Source organism: Callithrix jacchus, chromosome 1 (genome assembly GCF_049354715.1).
Source record: "Callithrix jacchus isolate 240 chromosome 1, calJac240_pri, whole genome shotgun sequence".
Classification (NCBI taxonomy): domain Eukaryota; kingdom Metazoa; phylum Chordata; class Mammalia; order Primates; family Cebidae; genus Callithrix; species Callithrix jacchus.
In genome coordinates, this window is record NC_133502.1 from 144,303,771 (window position 1) to 144,321,326 (window position 17,556).

General features: G+C 40.2%; 1 protein-coding gene across 21 annotated transcripts in view; it reads left to right on the forward strand.

Annotated features, from left to right (window-relative positions):
• Positions 1-11,420, forward strand: part of ZCCHC7 (zinc finger CCHC-type containing 7) — a 264,591-nt gene extending 253,171 nt beyond the window's left edge. For all 21 annotated transcript variants that reach the window (XM_078372414.1, XM_078372398.1, XM_078372378.1 and 18 more), the window contains 3 exons: positions 2,610-2,705; positions 7,704-7,818; positions 10,106-11,420. In XM_078372414.1, coding sequence (XP_078228540.1) covers positions 2,610-2,705; positions 7,704-7,818; positions 10,106-10,536 — 642 coding nt within the window. In that variant the 3' untranslated portion in view covers positions 10,537-11,420. The remainder of the gene's footprint in view (positions 1-2,609; positions 2,706-7,703; positions 7,819-10,105) is intronic.
• Positions 11,421-17,556: the final 6,136 nt, after the last annotated feature.

The following is a 17,556-nucleotide window of genomic DNA, read 5'->3' on the forward strand; positions in this document are numbered from 1 at the left end:
AACCTGGGAGGTCAAAGCAGCAGTGACCCATGACTGTGCCTCTGTACTCCAGCTGGGGCAACAGAGGGAGACCCTGTCCAAAAAAAAACCCCAAAAAAACAATTAGTTGGCAGACTAGCACTCTTTGTTAAAGAGTCGCAATAAAGAACATAAGAAATAAAGTTTAAGCCCATCCTTAACTTTTCTTCCACAAAGCGTGGGGCTGTGCAGGGATTTGGTTTTTCTCCTCCTGTTTACAGCCACCACCTCCTCAGAGGTCTTACAGTGTCCGTCATCTCCTTTCCTCCACTGGTTTCAACTTCTCCACCTCCACTGTCTTTCCCATCCTATAAATAGACTCCACCAAATCCCCTTCCTGGGTTCTGTTTCATCTTAGTCTGCCCCTTCATGCTTTCATCTTAGTCTGCCCCTTCTCTCTCTTAGGAGAGAAAAGTTATATATTCTCCAAAAAATTGAACTTCATTCAATTTTTTAAAACATTTTTTATTCTGAAATAATAGGTTGGTGCAAAGGTAATTGAGATTTTTGCTATTAAATGGCAGAAACTGCAATTATCTTTGTACCAACCTAATATACATACCAAAAAGTATGTAGAATACATGTTCAAAAGAATAAATTAGTCATGTAACACACATCCAGGTCAACTATCACCATGTTGAAGTAACAGAAAATCTCAGCTGTGCCAAAATCCTGTGTGCTGTTTCTCCTCACTGGAAGTAATCTGGCTTTAAAGAAAAAAAAAATTCCAGGTTAGGTTTCCTAATCCTGGCTTTTATGAATAATGATTTCTTTGCTCTTTTTATAGTTTTACCACCTTTGTATGCATCTCTTTACTGCTCGTCCTGCTGCCTTGTACTCTTTCTATAATATCTCAGAATTTTCACAACAAGGTTATCTGTGAGCAGTTGCCACTTTGAATGGATGTTTCTCAGTCCTAATTTCACTAGGCCTCTCTGCTATAGTTGACAATGTAGATCAGTTCATCCTTCTTGAAACACTCTCTAAGGTCTGTTACTATATTCTCCTATGTCTCTGCATCCTTTAACCTTTCCTTCTATGTCCATTTCACAGGCTCCTCTGCCTGCTCCTTAAACATTGATGTGTTCAGAGTTCCTTCCTCAGCCCACAGCTATTCATACTGTCCATGGTGATCCTGTCCACTCTGGTGATTTCAGCCTTCACTCTTATGCCAATTACTTTCAGATCTACTCTTCAGCTCAGACTCTTCAACTCTCTCTCTACACAGAAAGTGCCTCCTGAAGATCCCCACCTAGATACTCAATATTCAAGACAGTCTTCATCATTATTCCCTCTAAACTCGCTCCTCTTTCTTTTTCTGAATCAATCATTGGCACCACCACCTACTAGTTCACCCAAGTTCAAAATTTGGAGGCATCCTGATTTTTCCTTTCCCTCATTCCCCACATCTCCTTTTCAATGACCAGTTTTTTGTCTTGTCTTGTCTTTTTTTTTTTTTGACATGGAGTCTTGCTCTGGCACCCAGGCTGGAGTGCAGTTGGCACAATCTCAGCTCGCTGCGGCCTCCATCTTCCAGGTTCAAGTGATTCTCCTGCCTCAGCCTCCCGAGTAGCTGGGACTACAGGCATACACCACCATGCCTGGCTAATTTTTGTATTTTTAGTAGAGACAGGGTTTTACCGTGCTGGCCGGGCTGGTCTCTAACTCCTGACTTTGTGATCCGCCCACCTCAGCCCCCTGAAGTGCTGGGATTACAGGTGTGAGCCACTACACCCGACCCAATTTTATTTCTTAATGCATTTCCCACATCGCTTCCTCTTTCCCCGTCTAGGTCCTCATCCCCTTCCTTGGCAGTTTCTAACAGCCACCTCATTAGTCTTTTTCACTGCATCTAACCTTCTTCTGCTCATATTTGCCCTCCTTGTAGCTACAAGCCAAAATGGTTTTTCCAAACTACAACTCTAACTATCCTAACTTTGACACTTAAAATTGGATAAAGCTCATGCTCCTTTACTTGACTACAAGGCCCTCCATTCTTGTGTCCTGCTTTCTCCAGCCTTGTCTTCCATTTCTATCTGGCTATGTATGTGATGTTTTGGCAGCACGTATGCTCTTTCTATGTCATTGTTCATGCTCTTCCCTCTGCCTAAGATTCTTCATTTGATTTACACCTAATTTTAGAGTAAATTTAAATGTTACACCTTCAGGAAAACTATCTGTGACCCCCTTTAACCCCATCTGCTGGTGGGGGAGTCCCCTCACCACTCCATTAATGCCTTGTATATACTACTGTCACTGTATTGACATTGTTTTGTAATTATGTATATGTCTGTCATATTCTACTGGCCCATTATACTGTATTGGACACCAAACACAGTACTTTGCACAATGCCGAATGGAATGAGGAGGGAGGAAGGAGAGGAAAGCACACATGGACATTAAAAGTAAAAGAATTGTTCTTACTTTGTTATATATTTTAATATATGGAATCATCTGAATACATGTCTCCATACTAAACTCTAAGAGACCGTACTTCTAAGGAATCCCTTACCTATAAAGCTCTTTTGGAAAGAATGAGGTTTTAATTTTCTTCTAACATCAACAAACCCTCACAAATATTCATGTTGCAGACCAAACCTGGACCACCCAAAAAGCCGAAGACCACTTCAAGACCATCAGCCTTAGCATATTGCTATCACTGCGCGCAGAAAGGCCATTATGGACACGTAAGTTTGAGTGGCATTCAGCTGTAAAGCATTCTATTGTCAGGGAGTGTTTTCTGAAAGATGAACTCAAAAAGAATGTAACTCTAAATGCTTACTTTTTAATAAACATTCTGAGGTAAGACTTAATATATTTCCAACTGATTTACCCCTTCCCTCCTTGCTAGGGTAACAAGCTATCAGAGCATATTCCTCTAATCATGTTACATGTACATGAACAGGTTGGGATAAAACTAATATCGTTCATAAAATCAATCAGTCAAATAATAATAGTTGACAGTATGATAGTGGTTCTCATGAGTTCTTATAAACACAATTGACACAGCCATAGTAGCATGACCTTTTCTTTTATTTTTTATTATTCTGTTTTTTAGACAGAGTCTTGCTCTGTCACCCAGACTAGAGTGCAGTGGTGTGATCTCAGCTTACTGCAACCTCCGCCTCCCGTATTCAAGTGATTCTCCTTCCTCAGCCTCCCAAGTAGCTGGGACTACAGGTACCAGCCACCATGCCCAGCTAATTTTTGTATTTTTAGTAGAGGCAGGGTTTTACCATATTGGTCAGGCTGGTCTTGCCCACCTACCCCACAAATGGCCAGATTCCCTGTCTAGCCAACATATTCCTTAACCCAACTGAAAAAGCCAAACTGTGTGTATTCTAGATGCTGGAGTGTCAAAGCAGAAGAAGCTTCTTGCTGAGAGGTGGGCTTGAGGCCACTAGACAGAGGCCACATTAAGTGTGAAACAGCACCAACTCATTTCAGAGAAAGGATGTAATAAGAATAGATAGGCTCAGAGCCCATACTTCTGGGAATCTTGAGGCAATGAAGGAAAGGTAGTGACACAGAAAGTACAAAATTATTAAAAAGGAATGTATTATTCCCAGTCTTCAGGTAGGCTTCTAATAGCCTAGAAACCAAGATAAACTAATAGTAAATCAAATCTGGTGTCAGGAGACAGAAAGTATTGGGAGTTCTCAGAATGAGAAGTATGAGCAGTAGGATGGGGGGGTGGATGATAGTGCAGGTTACCACTTGAATTCCAACTGTGACACATCACTGGTACAGATCTTGGGAGCTGGAACCCTACATTTTAGGGCAACGTGTGAAGAAAAGGGCTGAACAGAATCCATAAACAGATCAGGTTTATCTTCCATATTGGGGCAGCAGCAACTATGGGGGTGAGACATAGCTTATGAAAGCTAGGATGAGGCTCTGAGCCTCAGTTCTAATTTTTTCTCTGCTACTGACTCAACCATGTGACACAAACAACCCACATTTTTTCTTTGGTCTCATTTCTTAATCTCTAAAGCAGAGAAGTTGTACAGGAAATCTCTCAGCACTAAGTAGAGAAGACTTATTTTGAGACAGGGTCCAGACTGTAGTGGACACTGTTTCAGCTCACTGCAGCTTCAGCCTCCCAGGCTCAAATGTTCCTCCCACCTCAGCCTCTCAAGTAGCTGGGATTACAGGCACAAACCACCATGCCCAGCTAATTTTCTTTATTTTTTGTAGAGACAAGGTCTCATTAGGATGCCAACGCTGGTCTCAAACTTGTGGCCTCAAGCAATCCTCTCTCCTCAGCCTCCCAAAATGCTGAGATTACAGAAGTGAGCTACCGTGCCCAGCTGAGATTTCTTTTACAGAATTATCATCTCTAGATCTTTTACTGCTCTGTACCTTCCTCATCACTGAACGTTCAGATGTTGTCAACACCTTTTAGGGAACATACTCACGTAAACCTTCCATTATCATACAAATCACATAGATGTACAGTTTATGCTTGCTTGCCTCTTTACAGCAGAGGGGTATAATTTTAGCATTTATTTTTGTTCAATTAAAGAAAAACAATTATAGTTGGATGCTTACTAGTCACTTCTGTTAAGGCAGATACGAAATATATTAAAAGCATGTGGAATTGATCCCTAAAATCTAGATTTAGATAATTTTTAATTTACAATAAAGCAAATTTGGTAGCCTCATGACTGCCATAGATGAGGAACTCTGGATTATTTACACTAATGAAGAAGGTCATTGGTGTGGCTAATCCAGAATAATAGATAAATTATATAGGCAACTATCAATTGTCTGTGCTAATGGAGGAGACCAGCGATGTGGATAATCAAAATAAAATTTACATTTAGCTTTGAAAAACATTTGTAGTATTATATATCTCTGTATAGTCACATCAGTCTAGGCTATATAAGACCCAAATAGGGTACTAGGCAGGTGGTTAAAGATGTCTGTGGACCCCCTTCCTTTCAATGTCAGAAAACCAGCCTTACAGATACTACTGTTGAATGGATTCTTCATGTGGAAGACTAGATCTGAGGTGAATATGACATTGCCCTTCCCTAATTCCACTCACTCTCTAGTTGGGGAAGCAAGGATAACAGTAGTCACTGTACAAAGATTACTGTAAGAGGTGTGAAAAGGGGGAGCAGGGGTTGGGAGAGTTAAAGATTCTGCTGAAATGAGTAATGGTTGAGTGTATTAAGACCTCTAGTACCTTTGTATAATCATAATTTGCTCTTTTTGAGACGGAGTTTCACCCTTGTTACCCAGACTGGAGGGTAAAGGGGCAATCTTGTCTCAATGCAACCTTACCCCCCAGGTTCAAACTGTTCTCCCGCCTCAGCCTCCCTAGTAGCTGGGATTACAGGCATGTGCCGGCATGCTAGCTAATTTTTTTTTTTTTGTATTGTTAGTAGAGACAGGGTTTCACCATGTTAGCCAGGCTCGTCTCAAACTCCCGACCTCAGAAGATCCATCTGCCTTGGCTTCCCAAAGTGCTGAGATTATAGGCATGAGCCAGCACACCCAGCCAAAAGCGTTTCTTTATATTACCCTGTAAGTTTGCTAAATAACCTCCAGGAACCCCCCCACCCCCGCAAAAAAAATACCTAACAATCCGGATAGTCACAATGATAAATCTAAGGATAGCAGAAGGATCTAAATGATAAAAGATTAGAACCAAACCTATTGAAATAGAAAAATGAATAGCATCAACAAAACCAAAAGCTTATTATCTGAAAACACTTTTTTCAAAACAAAAGAAAAACTTCTGGAAAAACTACTAAAAGAAAAGTTACTAATAAACAATGAGTGGTAAGTGTAAGTAACTTAATATACTATGTAAATGTTTTTAAATTATAAGACAATACTTCATAAAGTTAAAAGTTAAATCTGAAAATGCAAATACCTCTAAAATATATATACAAATCAGCTGAAACATTGACATTGAAAAAGGTCAGGCGCTGTGGTTCACACTGTATTCTCAGCACTTGGGAGGCTGAGGTGGAAGGACTGCTTGAGGCTGCCAGTTTGAGACCAGCCTGGGCAACACAGTAAGACCTTGCCTCTATAAAAAGCAAATAAAAATCATAAAGTCTGAAAATTAAAACTTATATTATTGTTTATTGGAATATTCATTAGTAAGAGTATAAAAACACATGAGAATGGCTGACTTCAACTTGATGGTGGTAACTTCTGGAAAGTTAAAAGATGAGTCCAAAATGGATAGGACTTACACAGAGGACTTCAGTTATATCAGTAACACTTTATTCTTAGGGGAAAAACAGAAGGCAACTAAGGTAAAATGTTATGGTTTTATATGAGTGGTCACTGCAGGTTTTTAATTTTTTTTTTTTTTTTTAGATGGAGTTTCTTTCGCTCTTGTTACCCAGGCTGGAGTGCAATGGCGCGATCTTGGCTCACCGCAACCTCCGCCTCCTGGGTTCAGGCAATTCTCGTGCCTCAGCCTCCTGAGTAGCTGGGATTACAGGCACGCGCTACCATGCCCAGCTAATTTTTTTTTTTTTATTTTTAGTAGAGACGGGGTTTCACCATGTTGAACAGGATGGTCTCGATCTCTTGACCATATGATCCACCCGCCTCGGCCTCCCAAAGTGCTGGGATTACAGGCTTGAGCCACCGCGCCCGGCCGGTTTTTAATTTTTATGCTTAAGTATACTTAGAATGATTCATAATTTTTTAACTTTACAAATTAAATACATAAATGTTTGGCTACTAGCTTGGTCAGATATCTTAGAAGTGTAAGTTCAGGCTTGATTAGATTTTATGTGGACTTTTCAACTTCTCTTTTAAATATATTCTAATTGCTTTTCATTACTTAGCTAAGAAACAGTGAACATACAAAAATAATTTTTAGGCAAGATGGCAGAGGCAGAAAGGGGAAAGTTCCAAAAGAAAAGATTTCAAACGTGCTGAATGGATATGTGTCACAGATCATGATAAACAAAAGCCTGCTATGCAGTGAGTGGTTCAGGCCAAAGGCTATGGATTTGGGAAGCACTACCTGTCGAGAGGCCAGAGTCATGAGAGTAGGAAGCTGTCCTGTGAAAAAAGGTAAGAGTAGGGATTTCAACTTGGATGGGGGAAGCAAGAAGAGAAACTTTCCTTTGGGGTATCTCTCAATTACCTGGGAACAATTTTAAGCTAGACATAACCTACCACCAACCTACCTCCCACCATAAGAATCACTACCCCTATAAGCAGTGAATATTGTGTTAAAATAAGCTTACAAACCATTTTTATCTAGAAAAAAAGAGCAAAGGGCTTAGAACTTATACCCACATTTTGGGGATTGGAAGAAGAGATAGAAAAGCACTTGATGTTAGAAGTGATGGACAAATAAAGGAGTAATACTAACATGAGGCCGACTAACATAAACCCTCTACCAGAGGCAAGGCTGTTACCTCAGAATGTGAAAGGAGTTAGACAGACAGGGCTGAAAAAAAATATGAAGGGTTTCATAGGTAATGAAGTAAGGGAAGAAAACTCAAGCTTGAAAGAATATCACAAGCACGGTGGGGTTTAGGGCTGGGTGACCATCCCAGCACCCAAGCAAGGACCATATCCTACAGCCACCACGTGAGGTACCAGTGATATGGGGCTCATCTCTAATTAACATGCTCCAGAATCTTGCAAAAAGGTTTTTGAACAGTGTGACCATGTGACGTAATTTTAAATACAATTTGTAGGAATGTCCAGAAAGAGAAGTGTATGATCCCTCTCCAGTATCTCCATTCATCTGCTACTATGATGACAAATATGAAATTCGGGAGAGAGAAAAGAGACTAAAACAAAAAATAAAAGGTATGTTGCTAGACTTCTTGTTAGATCACTTTTGTAGTAGTTTCTAAATTTCTTTGTACTGTCTTTGCCTGCTTTGGGGGTCATTGGTTAGCATACAAAGTATTTTTAATAATTACCAAAGAAACTGGAACTTCTTTGATCTCCAGAAACCAAGCACCCACTTCAGAAATAATCCCATGTTTTAATCTCTTCACAATAAACATTTTTTTACAATGATTATTTTAGAAAATGTCCAGAAAATACTACTATCCATCTATGTATGCAGATAGAAGAAAAATCCATTGAGATTTTTCTGTTTGACAGGTAATTTTTTTTTTTCCATGTGTATGTCTTCAGTATTTTTTTATGGAAAGAAAGGCTTTCCTGATAAGTTATTCCTGGAGCTTCCCTAAAGAAGTCATTTCTTCTTCTTCTTCTTCTTCTTTTTGAGACAGAGTCTCTCTCTGTCACCAGTCTGAAGTGCAGTGGCACGACCTCAGCTCACTGCAATCTCTGTGTCCTGGGTTCAAGCGATTCTCCTGCCTCAGCCTCCTGAGTAGCTGGGACTACAGGCACGCGCCACCACGCCCAGATAATTTTTGTATTTTTAGTAGAGGTGGAGTTTCACCATGTTGGCCAGGATGGTGTCGATGTCTTGACCTCATGATTCACCCACCTGGGCCTCCCAAAGTGCTGGAGCCACTGCGCCCAGCTGAAAAAATCATTTCTTATAGGCCACCACTGCAAGCAGAGCTCCAAGTTCACATCTACCTCTATGGTTTCTGTATTTACTGTTGCAAACATAGTTCTTTATCACCAAATTAATATCTTAACATTTGCTTATTTTCTCTACCCCTGTTCTTTCTTGTTACATACTTGAAGGTAGTTTTCCAAGTTATCTTTCTTGTTTTAAAAACAAAATAGTTCTGTATTTTTTAGTTTGTTCTATATCTTATTTTCTGACTCTTTTGGCCTTTTTTTTTTCTGGACTCTCAGTTCAGGACATTTCCAAAGTGAAGGTACTAATTCTGAGGAAAGGAGAGGAATTACTCTCCCAGCTCCTGCATATTCACATTTAATGTAAAATGTATGTCATGTCATCTACAGCTATTCCTGGATACTAGTTTCAGGAGCCTCCTCATTTACCAAAATCTGCACCTACTTATATCCCATAGTCAACTCTGCAGAACCCAAGTATTGGAAAAGGTAGCCGTTCGTATATACAAGTTTCTAATCTGTGGAATGCTGTATTTTGAATCCGCATTTGGTTAAAGAAATCCACACATAAATAGACCCATGCAGTTCAAACTCATTATGCAAGGGTCAACTGTATGGAGAAATTCTAGTAGTTGAAGATTGTGCTTAGGCAACCAAATTAGACAGGCATTAAAAAGAAATGCATGAAAATGTCATCTCTACGGGATTATGTGTGCTGTTTTTTATGTTCTTTATACTTTTCAGTTTTTTCCAAGTTTTCTATAATGAGTAGTTACAAATTTTAGAATTAGGCACAATTTGTTTTCCTTTTTAGCTAGTTGTATCGACATCTGTAGCATAAATCCTTTTTGAGGTGTTCACTATGACCCTGAAATTTTTATACTAAAAGTCTCATGCTAAAAGTTTTTATTGGCCACTTTTTAAATTTTTCAATATTCTGTTCACCTGCTAGTTTTCATTTCTCACTGTAACCTCACCTCCCACCTACCCATATCAGAATGACTACCATCGGACACTCGTATTGTGTCAAGTTCTGACAAAACACATTAGCTTTGTTACTAAAGCCTCTAAGATACTTGAACACACGTGCACTCACACTCCTCAAAGCCAGTGATCTCTACTCTGGAGGAATAATCTCTTGGGCAGTTTGGCATCATGTAAAAGTATGTGGTCCTTATCTTTATAGGGTAATTGAAATGTCATATGACACCATAAAAAGGCCATTTTATAAATCTTGCTTTGCCTTACTTTCAAAGGTAGTCTCTTTATCATTGGGGAAGCTTGTATTGGTCAGACATGACTTTTCTTCACAAAGCTAAGATGATTACTGTTTTTACTGGTCCTCATCTCCATTTTAACCTTGTTAAACTGTTGAAAAGAATAATTAGCTATCATTGGATTTCTGAATGTGTTTCATTTTTAGCAATCAGAAATGTAGAACTTCAACTGTTAAATTTAAGTGAGTAATGTCATATTGTTAACATAGGTAAATGTCTTGCTTCCCTGTCTGCCAAGTTATTTACACACTTAGGAAAGCTAAGCATGGACTGTCTAGCTGCTGAATATGCAAAAATACTTCTATATTTTTCAGTACTAAAGAAAAACAGGGATTTCCCAGAGCCATCCATGCTACCTTACATAGAAGGAGCAAATGAGAACCTCTACCATGATACAAGGAAGGGCTGTGCCTCAAGGAAAAGCAACAGGTGGCCTCAAGAAAATAAAGATACACAAAAAGAAATGAAGAACAAGAATAGAAACTGGGGGAAGCACAGGAAGGCTGACAGACATCGTGAAGTGAATGAAGATTATCCTAGGGGCCCCAAAACCTACTCTTCTCTTGGCAGTTTTAAAACCCAGAAATCTTCCAGGCCCTTTCATCGTTCATCACATTACCACACATCAAGAGAAGACAAGTATCCCAAGGAGGGCAAGAGGGGCAAGCAGAAGAAAAAGAAGTGTTTGGAAGATGATGACAATGATAATTTATTTCTTATTAAGCAGAGGAAAAAAAAGTCTTAAGCTTTGAGGCAGCCTCTGATGTGGCTTTCCATTGTTCATTTGGCCTGTGTGTCTATAACCTTTTGGCAATGTTTTTATTATCTTGGATTAAATAAAGTGAGTTTGGGTTTTGTTTTTTTAATTTCAGCCATCCCTAGAGTTGGTGACCATCCATGGAGATCTCAATTCTCTATGTCCAATGGGTTATTAGGTAAGAAAGTGGAAAGATAAACCTGGACTTCTCTCGTTCTAATATGTCATCTTTACTCAGAATCCTAGGGATAGGAAGAATTCATCTTTTCAAGAAAGCTTTTTAAAAATCCTTTGGAAAAAGAAAAAACCCATCAAAGGTAATTCATCCTCAACATGAGTATGAAATTAAATCCTTACAGGAAGAGAAATTAACACTAAGAAAAAGTCATCAATATTTTTCAACTTTTTTTTTTTACATTGGAAAGGACAATAACTATACATTTATATCCAGCTTTTCTTGCTGCTGAAGTTATCAGAATCTTCCTTTGGGCAAAATATCACAAGCTGACTATAAAATAAAACTGTCATTATTGAAGCCCTGAAGAGACAGGGAATTGGGCTTCAGCAAAATACAGGTAAAGAATCCATCCAGTATAAATGTCATAAGACAGAGTTCCTAAAACAGTGAAAGAGACATGAAAAATTTTAACCTAATCACAATGAAATCATTTTTTACCACTTTTACAGCAGTGTTTCAAGTGGACTGTCACTCAGATCTGTGGAGATGAATATTACTCAAAAAATGTTTTGTTCTCTTGCATTTTTTTAACTGCAAAGCTATACAGAAGTTTTTTTACTTATGGATATTTTGTACTTCTCATAGCCTAATGTCAGAATAAGAAAAATAAAATATCTGAAACAGAATAAATAAATATGTTTATTATGTAGAAAGAGAATGAGAGAGTTTGAGTAACAAAGGGCTTAGTTGTGTTTGGTTTGTTTGTTTGTTGTAGAGACAAGTTCTCACTGTATTGCCCGGGCTGGTCTCCTGAGCTCAAGTGATCCTCCTGCCTCACCCTCCCAAAATGCTGGGATTACAGGCGTGAGCCGTCACTCCCAGCCTCAGCATAGTTGTGCTGGGCAGGTGGATAAAGTTATAAAATCCCCATAGACTGGAGTCAAAAATGCCATTGTTGCCCAAGCTCAAGCTCTCTGCCAGAATAAAATGATAGGAAATCAGTTAAACAGGATAATTTTATAATGTCAGGTTTTTAAGCTTGTATTTTACTCTTTGGGAAGTAAAAGTTTCATAGAAGTTGAAAGCCTTGAGCTAATTGGCATTATTCTCTGGTAAGACTTGGGGCAAGCATGGTATAACAAGTGCTCCTTCTGATCCTAAGGCATCCTTTCAGGGCAGAAATGGGATTGCCATTCTTTAGGTTCTCTTATACATAGCAGATGTTTGGAGTAGGACAGAAAGGAAGCACTTTTTTTTTTTCTTTTTGTCTCTGTACATTATCTTATTTTTTTCCAAAACTTACAAGCATTTTGTTCTAGGGTGTAATTTACCCATTGGGTCCATGCATTTACATTCAGATAGGAAAGGACACAGGGCTATTTCACCTGTGGGCATGAAGATACAGAAGAACAGAAACATGGAGGAGCCTGTGCTTCATTTCCTTTTCATTTCCCTTGTCCCCCAGCTCTTACACCAAGTGTTGTTAAAGTGAGTCAGTCAGTCAGTTTATTAACATAGACTGTTCATACAAGAATGGGGAGTTCAAAGTATATGTAGATTCAATTAATCAAATAAGACTTTATATGGATAAATACAAGGGAAGAAAAGCAAATGTCCAAAACAGGTAGGATTGAGAAGATTCTAAACATCTTACCTCTGGCCACACTTTTGATTTCAAGCGGCAATGTTTCAAGCAGACTTCCAAGCATGAAACAGCTTGAGTGGCTCCTATCTTGGGTTCTACCTTGGTTTGTATAGCATTTTCAAAATACAGCAAGGAAACCAGTCTCCCTTTTTCTCCATGGAAAGTCTTGCTTTCATGGACCTTGATATTTGCAGTACTTATTAGTAGCTCTTTATTTTTCTGTTATATAAAGAGGTAATCGTAAGGGAAAAAATGTTAAAAACAAATCATACATGATTCTTTCAAAAATGTAAAGTTATTAGTGTCTATTTTTTCATACTATTTTCTATACCTACATATACATTGTTTTTGAACCTGTTTTTTCACTTATATTGAGAACAAATATATGTCTGTGTTTTTGCATAATATCCTATGATATAGCTGTGCCATGATTTAGTCAGTTTCCTGTTGAATATTTTGTTTCTAATTTTTATTATTTTTGAAAAACCATTCTAAATCATTTCTTCTCCATTTGTTCAATTGTGATAAAATGGAATTTAGGGTCAGAGAGCATGCATATATTTCATGAAAGTTTTAAAGCATGTTACCAAATCATATTCCCAAGTCAGATTCTTTCCTAATCATTTATACATCCCTGGCATTTTGTGAGTGTTCATCTCCCCATTCCCACAATCACATGGAATATTGCCATTCCCTTTTCTCTTTGCCTGATGGGCAGCAAAGAAACATTATTCATTAGGCTGCAGTGAAAAGATTGATATGGATATGTTTGCGTAAGGAGGGACAAGATTAGCAATATTGGGAAAATCTGTTTTTAAAAGACGTAGAAAGAAGCTTCTCATAGGAAACAACTGAAAATTCTTCTGCCAACAAAAAAAATTACATACAAAATAAGGGAGCCCTTCATTTATTTATAGCTGTCCTGTTCCCCTGATATTACCATGCTTTGCTTCCATGCAAAAGGAGGATGCTGCTGGCATCTAAAGAGTAAAAGCCAGAGATATTGCTAAATATCCTGCAGTGCACAAAGTAGCTTCCCACAATGAATCTAGCCCAAAATGTCAGTAGTGCTGAGGTTGAGAAACCCTAGTTGAAACCCCTAGGTTCACTAGGGAGGGAGTTCAGGCTGCCTTCCACATCTGACAGGATGTGCCCTTGTCTTACAAGGCTTTGCATTTCATCGTATTGCCAGTGTTTGAGAGATTGGCTGGACATGGCCATTCATGTGAAATAAGGAGCACTAGCTCCATGGCATGAAGGTGTGCAGTCTGGACCACTTTGTGAAGGACTAGGGCCACTGGAGACTCAGTCAGCTGAAGGAAATGAAGAGTTTAGGAATCATGGAAACAAACGCTAGAGTACCAGGCTATGGCGTGAGCCCTAGCAAGATAAATAAGGAATTGTGGTATGAGCAAAGGGAGTTAGCTAGTGAGAGGAAGAAAGAGTTGGAGGCTCATCTGGTGGGACATTTAAGTGGGTCAGATGTCATTAGGCTGTAGGAGCCCTCACCAGGATCCAAGTCCAACACAGGCCCTTAGGCCTTACAGTTGGACTTTCCATTTCAAAGAAGCACCAGTATTTTGGTGATTGATTTATTACACATGCCATGTAGTGAATAACAGCATGGAGCTGGTTGGTGCCTGATATGAGCCAAAGGCTTTTCCATTCGTTTAACATTTAAGTTACTTCTTTTTCTTTGAGGCAGAGCCTCACTCTGTCACCCAGGCTGGAGTTCAGTGGTGTGGTCTCAGCTCACTGCAACCTCTGCCTCCCAGTTCAAGCGAGTCTCCCACACCAGCCTCCCAAGTAGCTGGGACTACAAGTGCGTGCCATCACACGTTTTGTATTTTTAGGAGAGACAGGGTTTCACTCTGTTGGCCAGGCTGATCTCGAACTCCTGACCTCATGATCCACCTGCCTCAGCCTCCCAAAGTGCTGGGATTACAGGTGTGAGCCTCTGGGCCTGGCCCAAGTTATTTCTTAAAATGGTTTCCTGGGAAATGATTCCACAAAAACCCCGTAAAGGAGTGGGGAGGGAAGTGAGACAGGGAAAAGAGAAGGAAGCCAAGCTGGATGCTTATCAAGTCACATCCCATAAGGGGAACTTTCAGACTCACAGGGAACAGTAGAAAGAGTGTGGGCCACACCTCAAAGTTGCCCTGATGAGGGGCAATGGAGCCATAGTGTGTGTATTTTTTTAAATTAGTCTTTGTTTAAGCCAGGTAAATTGGGTTTGGGCAGCCCCCTGATAGAGGCATGGAGATATGAATGAACCACCAATGTCATTTGCTACAGCCATAGCACACACTGTGTGCCACCACACCCGGCTAATTTTTTGTATTTTTAGTAGAGACAGGGTTTCACCATGTTGGTCAGGCTGGTCTCGAATTCCTGGGCTCAAACAGTTTGCCTGCCTTGTTCTCACAAAGTGCTGGGATTACAGGCATAAGTCACTGCACTCTGACTAAAATCTTTTGGATCTGCAGTTGGTTGAATCCATGGATGTAGAACCCTAAGATACCAAAGACCAACTGTATGTTTTTTATCTTGTGGCGATCGTTTTGCAGGTGTATATGTATGTCAAAGTCTAGTTATTTTAATATTTTCTCACTGAATTGGGTCTATTCTTACCAAACTGCCTGAGGTAGGCTCAGTAGTCCATAGGCCATCTTCAGTTTTACTTCCTACTTTATACATATGGGTGAAGAAGACCTGATCATAAGGCAAGTATCCACTGTAGGGGTCTTGAGGGGAGAGGTCACCGACCTCTTAGGCCTGTGAATAGGATCTTTATCTAAGAGGCATGCTGGTGATAACTGTATGCACCAACATTCAGAAACTACTATCTACAGGCTGAAGTCTAACTTCAAAAATTCAAAGCCTTTCATGCTTCATCTTCTGCAGTTTTTTGTTTGTTTGTTTGTTTTTGAGACAGAGTTTTGCTGTTGTTACCCATGCTGGAGTGCAATGGCACAATCTCGGCTCACCGCAACCTCCGCCTCCTGGGTTCAAGCAATTCTTCTGCCTCAGCCTCCCTAGTAGCTGGGACTACAGGCACGCACCACCATGCCCAGCTAATTTTTGTATTTTTAGTAGAGACGGGGTTTCACCTTGTTGACCAGGATGGTCTCAATTTCTTGACCTCTTGATCCACCCGCCTCGGCCTCCTAAAGTGCTGGGGTTATAGGCGTGAGCCACCGTGCCTGGCCTATGCAGTTCCTCACTATTCTTTCTGCCCTAACCCCTTCACTCTTCCAGTCCCACTGGATGAATGAGTAGTTCCTGAATAGGTCATGCTTTTCTTCCATGCCTTTATCTGTGCTATTGCCTATACCCAAAATATCCTCTTCCACTTTTATGGCCACTCCCAGACAATACTAATCCTTTCCTCTTTGGTGTTTCTATTGTCATCTGAGTGATTTATTCAGAAAACAGACTCTGGATGTTCTTTGCTCCAGGTAGTATTCTTGCTTGAATTCTACCTGACATAAAGTCCATAGCCTGTGTTTGCTGTGGAGAAATCTCAAACCTCAAAAGCTAACAAGCAAATGACAAACATGAAAACCAGTATTTTGTCTTAGAGGTGAGGAATGCAGTGAGAGATATGGGTGTGTTGGTAACACCAAAGAAACAGGATTGGTCCTAATAGCGAGAGTCGAGGAGACTGGAGAGGACCTCCTGATGGGTCTTCGTAACAGATCATAAGTGTTGCCGCCTAACAAAAGGGGAAGAGCCACTCTAGGGGAGAGAACCATGTGTGTGAGGCATGGAGCTGTGAAGCAGCACGGATGCACTGTGCACTCTGTATTTGTTTCCTGGAGCTACTGTCCCAAAATACCACAATGTGGTGGTCTGGAACAACAGGAACTTGTTCTCTCACAGTTCTGGAGGCCAGAAATTCAAAATCAAGGTATCAGCAGAGTTGGTTTCTTCTTGAGGTGCTGAGATAATTCGTTCCATGCCCCTCCTAGCTTTTGTTGGGCCTGGAAAATCCTTGACGTTCCTTGGGTTTTATAACTCTAGTGTCTGCCTCTGTCTTCACATAGGGCTCTCCTCTGTGTCTCCCTGTGTCTTGGCTTTCTGGCCCACACTAAAATTATCTAGGGCAATTTTATCCCAAAATCCTTACTTACTGTGTAAAGACCTTGTTTTCAAATAAGGTTTCATACCAGGGTGAAGCCCTATCCCTACAAAAAAAAAATTAGCCTGGCGTAGTGGCACATGCCTGTAGTCTCAGCCACTCAGGAGGTTGAGGCAGGAGAATTGCTTGAGCTTTGGAGGCAGAGGTTGCAGTGAGCCAGGATCATGCCACTGACTGCAGCCTGGGCACCATAGCGAGACCCTGTCTCAAAAAAAAAAAAAAGTTTAGTCCAGTAGGTCTAGTTGTGTTTTGAATTGAAACTTTAGAAAGAAACTACATGGATTTTGGTGTTGTCATCTGTCATAATCTATCAGACTTGTTTCCTGCCTTCATAGAGCTTCCATTTTAAGATGGGAAAGAGAAGCCCTGAAACAGATGAGTGTAACTTAAGTTACAACGAGGCCTTCATATGGGACTATGTGTGTGGCGAGAGGTCACTTCAGTGTCATTGGTGGTGGAGACCCAGGAAAACTTCACAGAGGAGATGGCATTGGAATTAGCTCTTGAAGCATAAAGAAGACTTTAATAATTAGGATAAGAGGAGAAAGACAAGTATAGGCAGCAGCCTGGATGTAGGATAACCTAGGACACACTTAAGTAAGAAGATCCAGTATAATTTCCCTTGACTGTAGTTCGCATGAGGGTAGCAGAGGGACATAAATGAACAAGATCACTGAAGACTCTGAATTTCAGCCTAAGGAGTGTGGTTTCATTTTCCTCATCTATAAAATGAAGATAATAACTCTGTCTCTTGCAAGAATTAAAGTGAGGCCATGCACAGTGGCTCAGCTATAATTCTGGCACTTTTGGTTTGCTGAGGTGGGAGGATCCTTTTTGACCAACCTGGGCAACAAGGAAAGACTCTGGTTTCTACAAAAATTCTAAAAATTGGGCCGGGCGTAGTGGCTAACGCCTAGAATCCCAGCACTTTGGGAGGCCGAGGCAGGTGGATCACAAGGTCAAGAGATCGAGACCATCCTAGTCAACAAGGTGAAGCACCGTCTCTACAAAAAATACAAAAATTACCTGGGCATGGTGGCATGT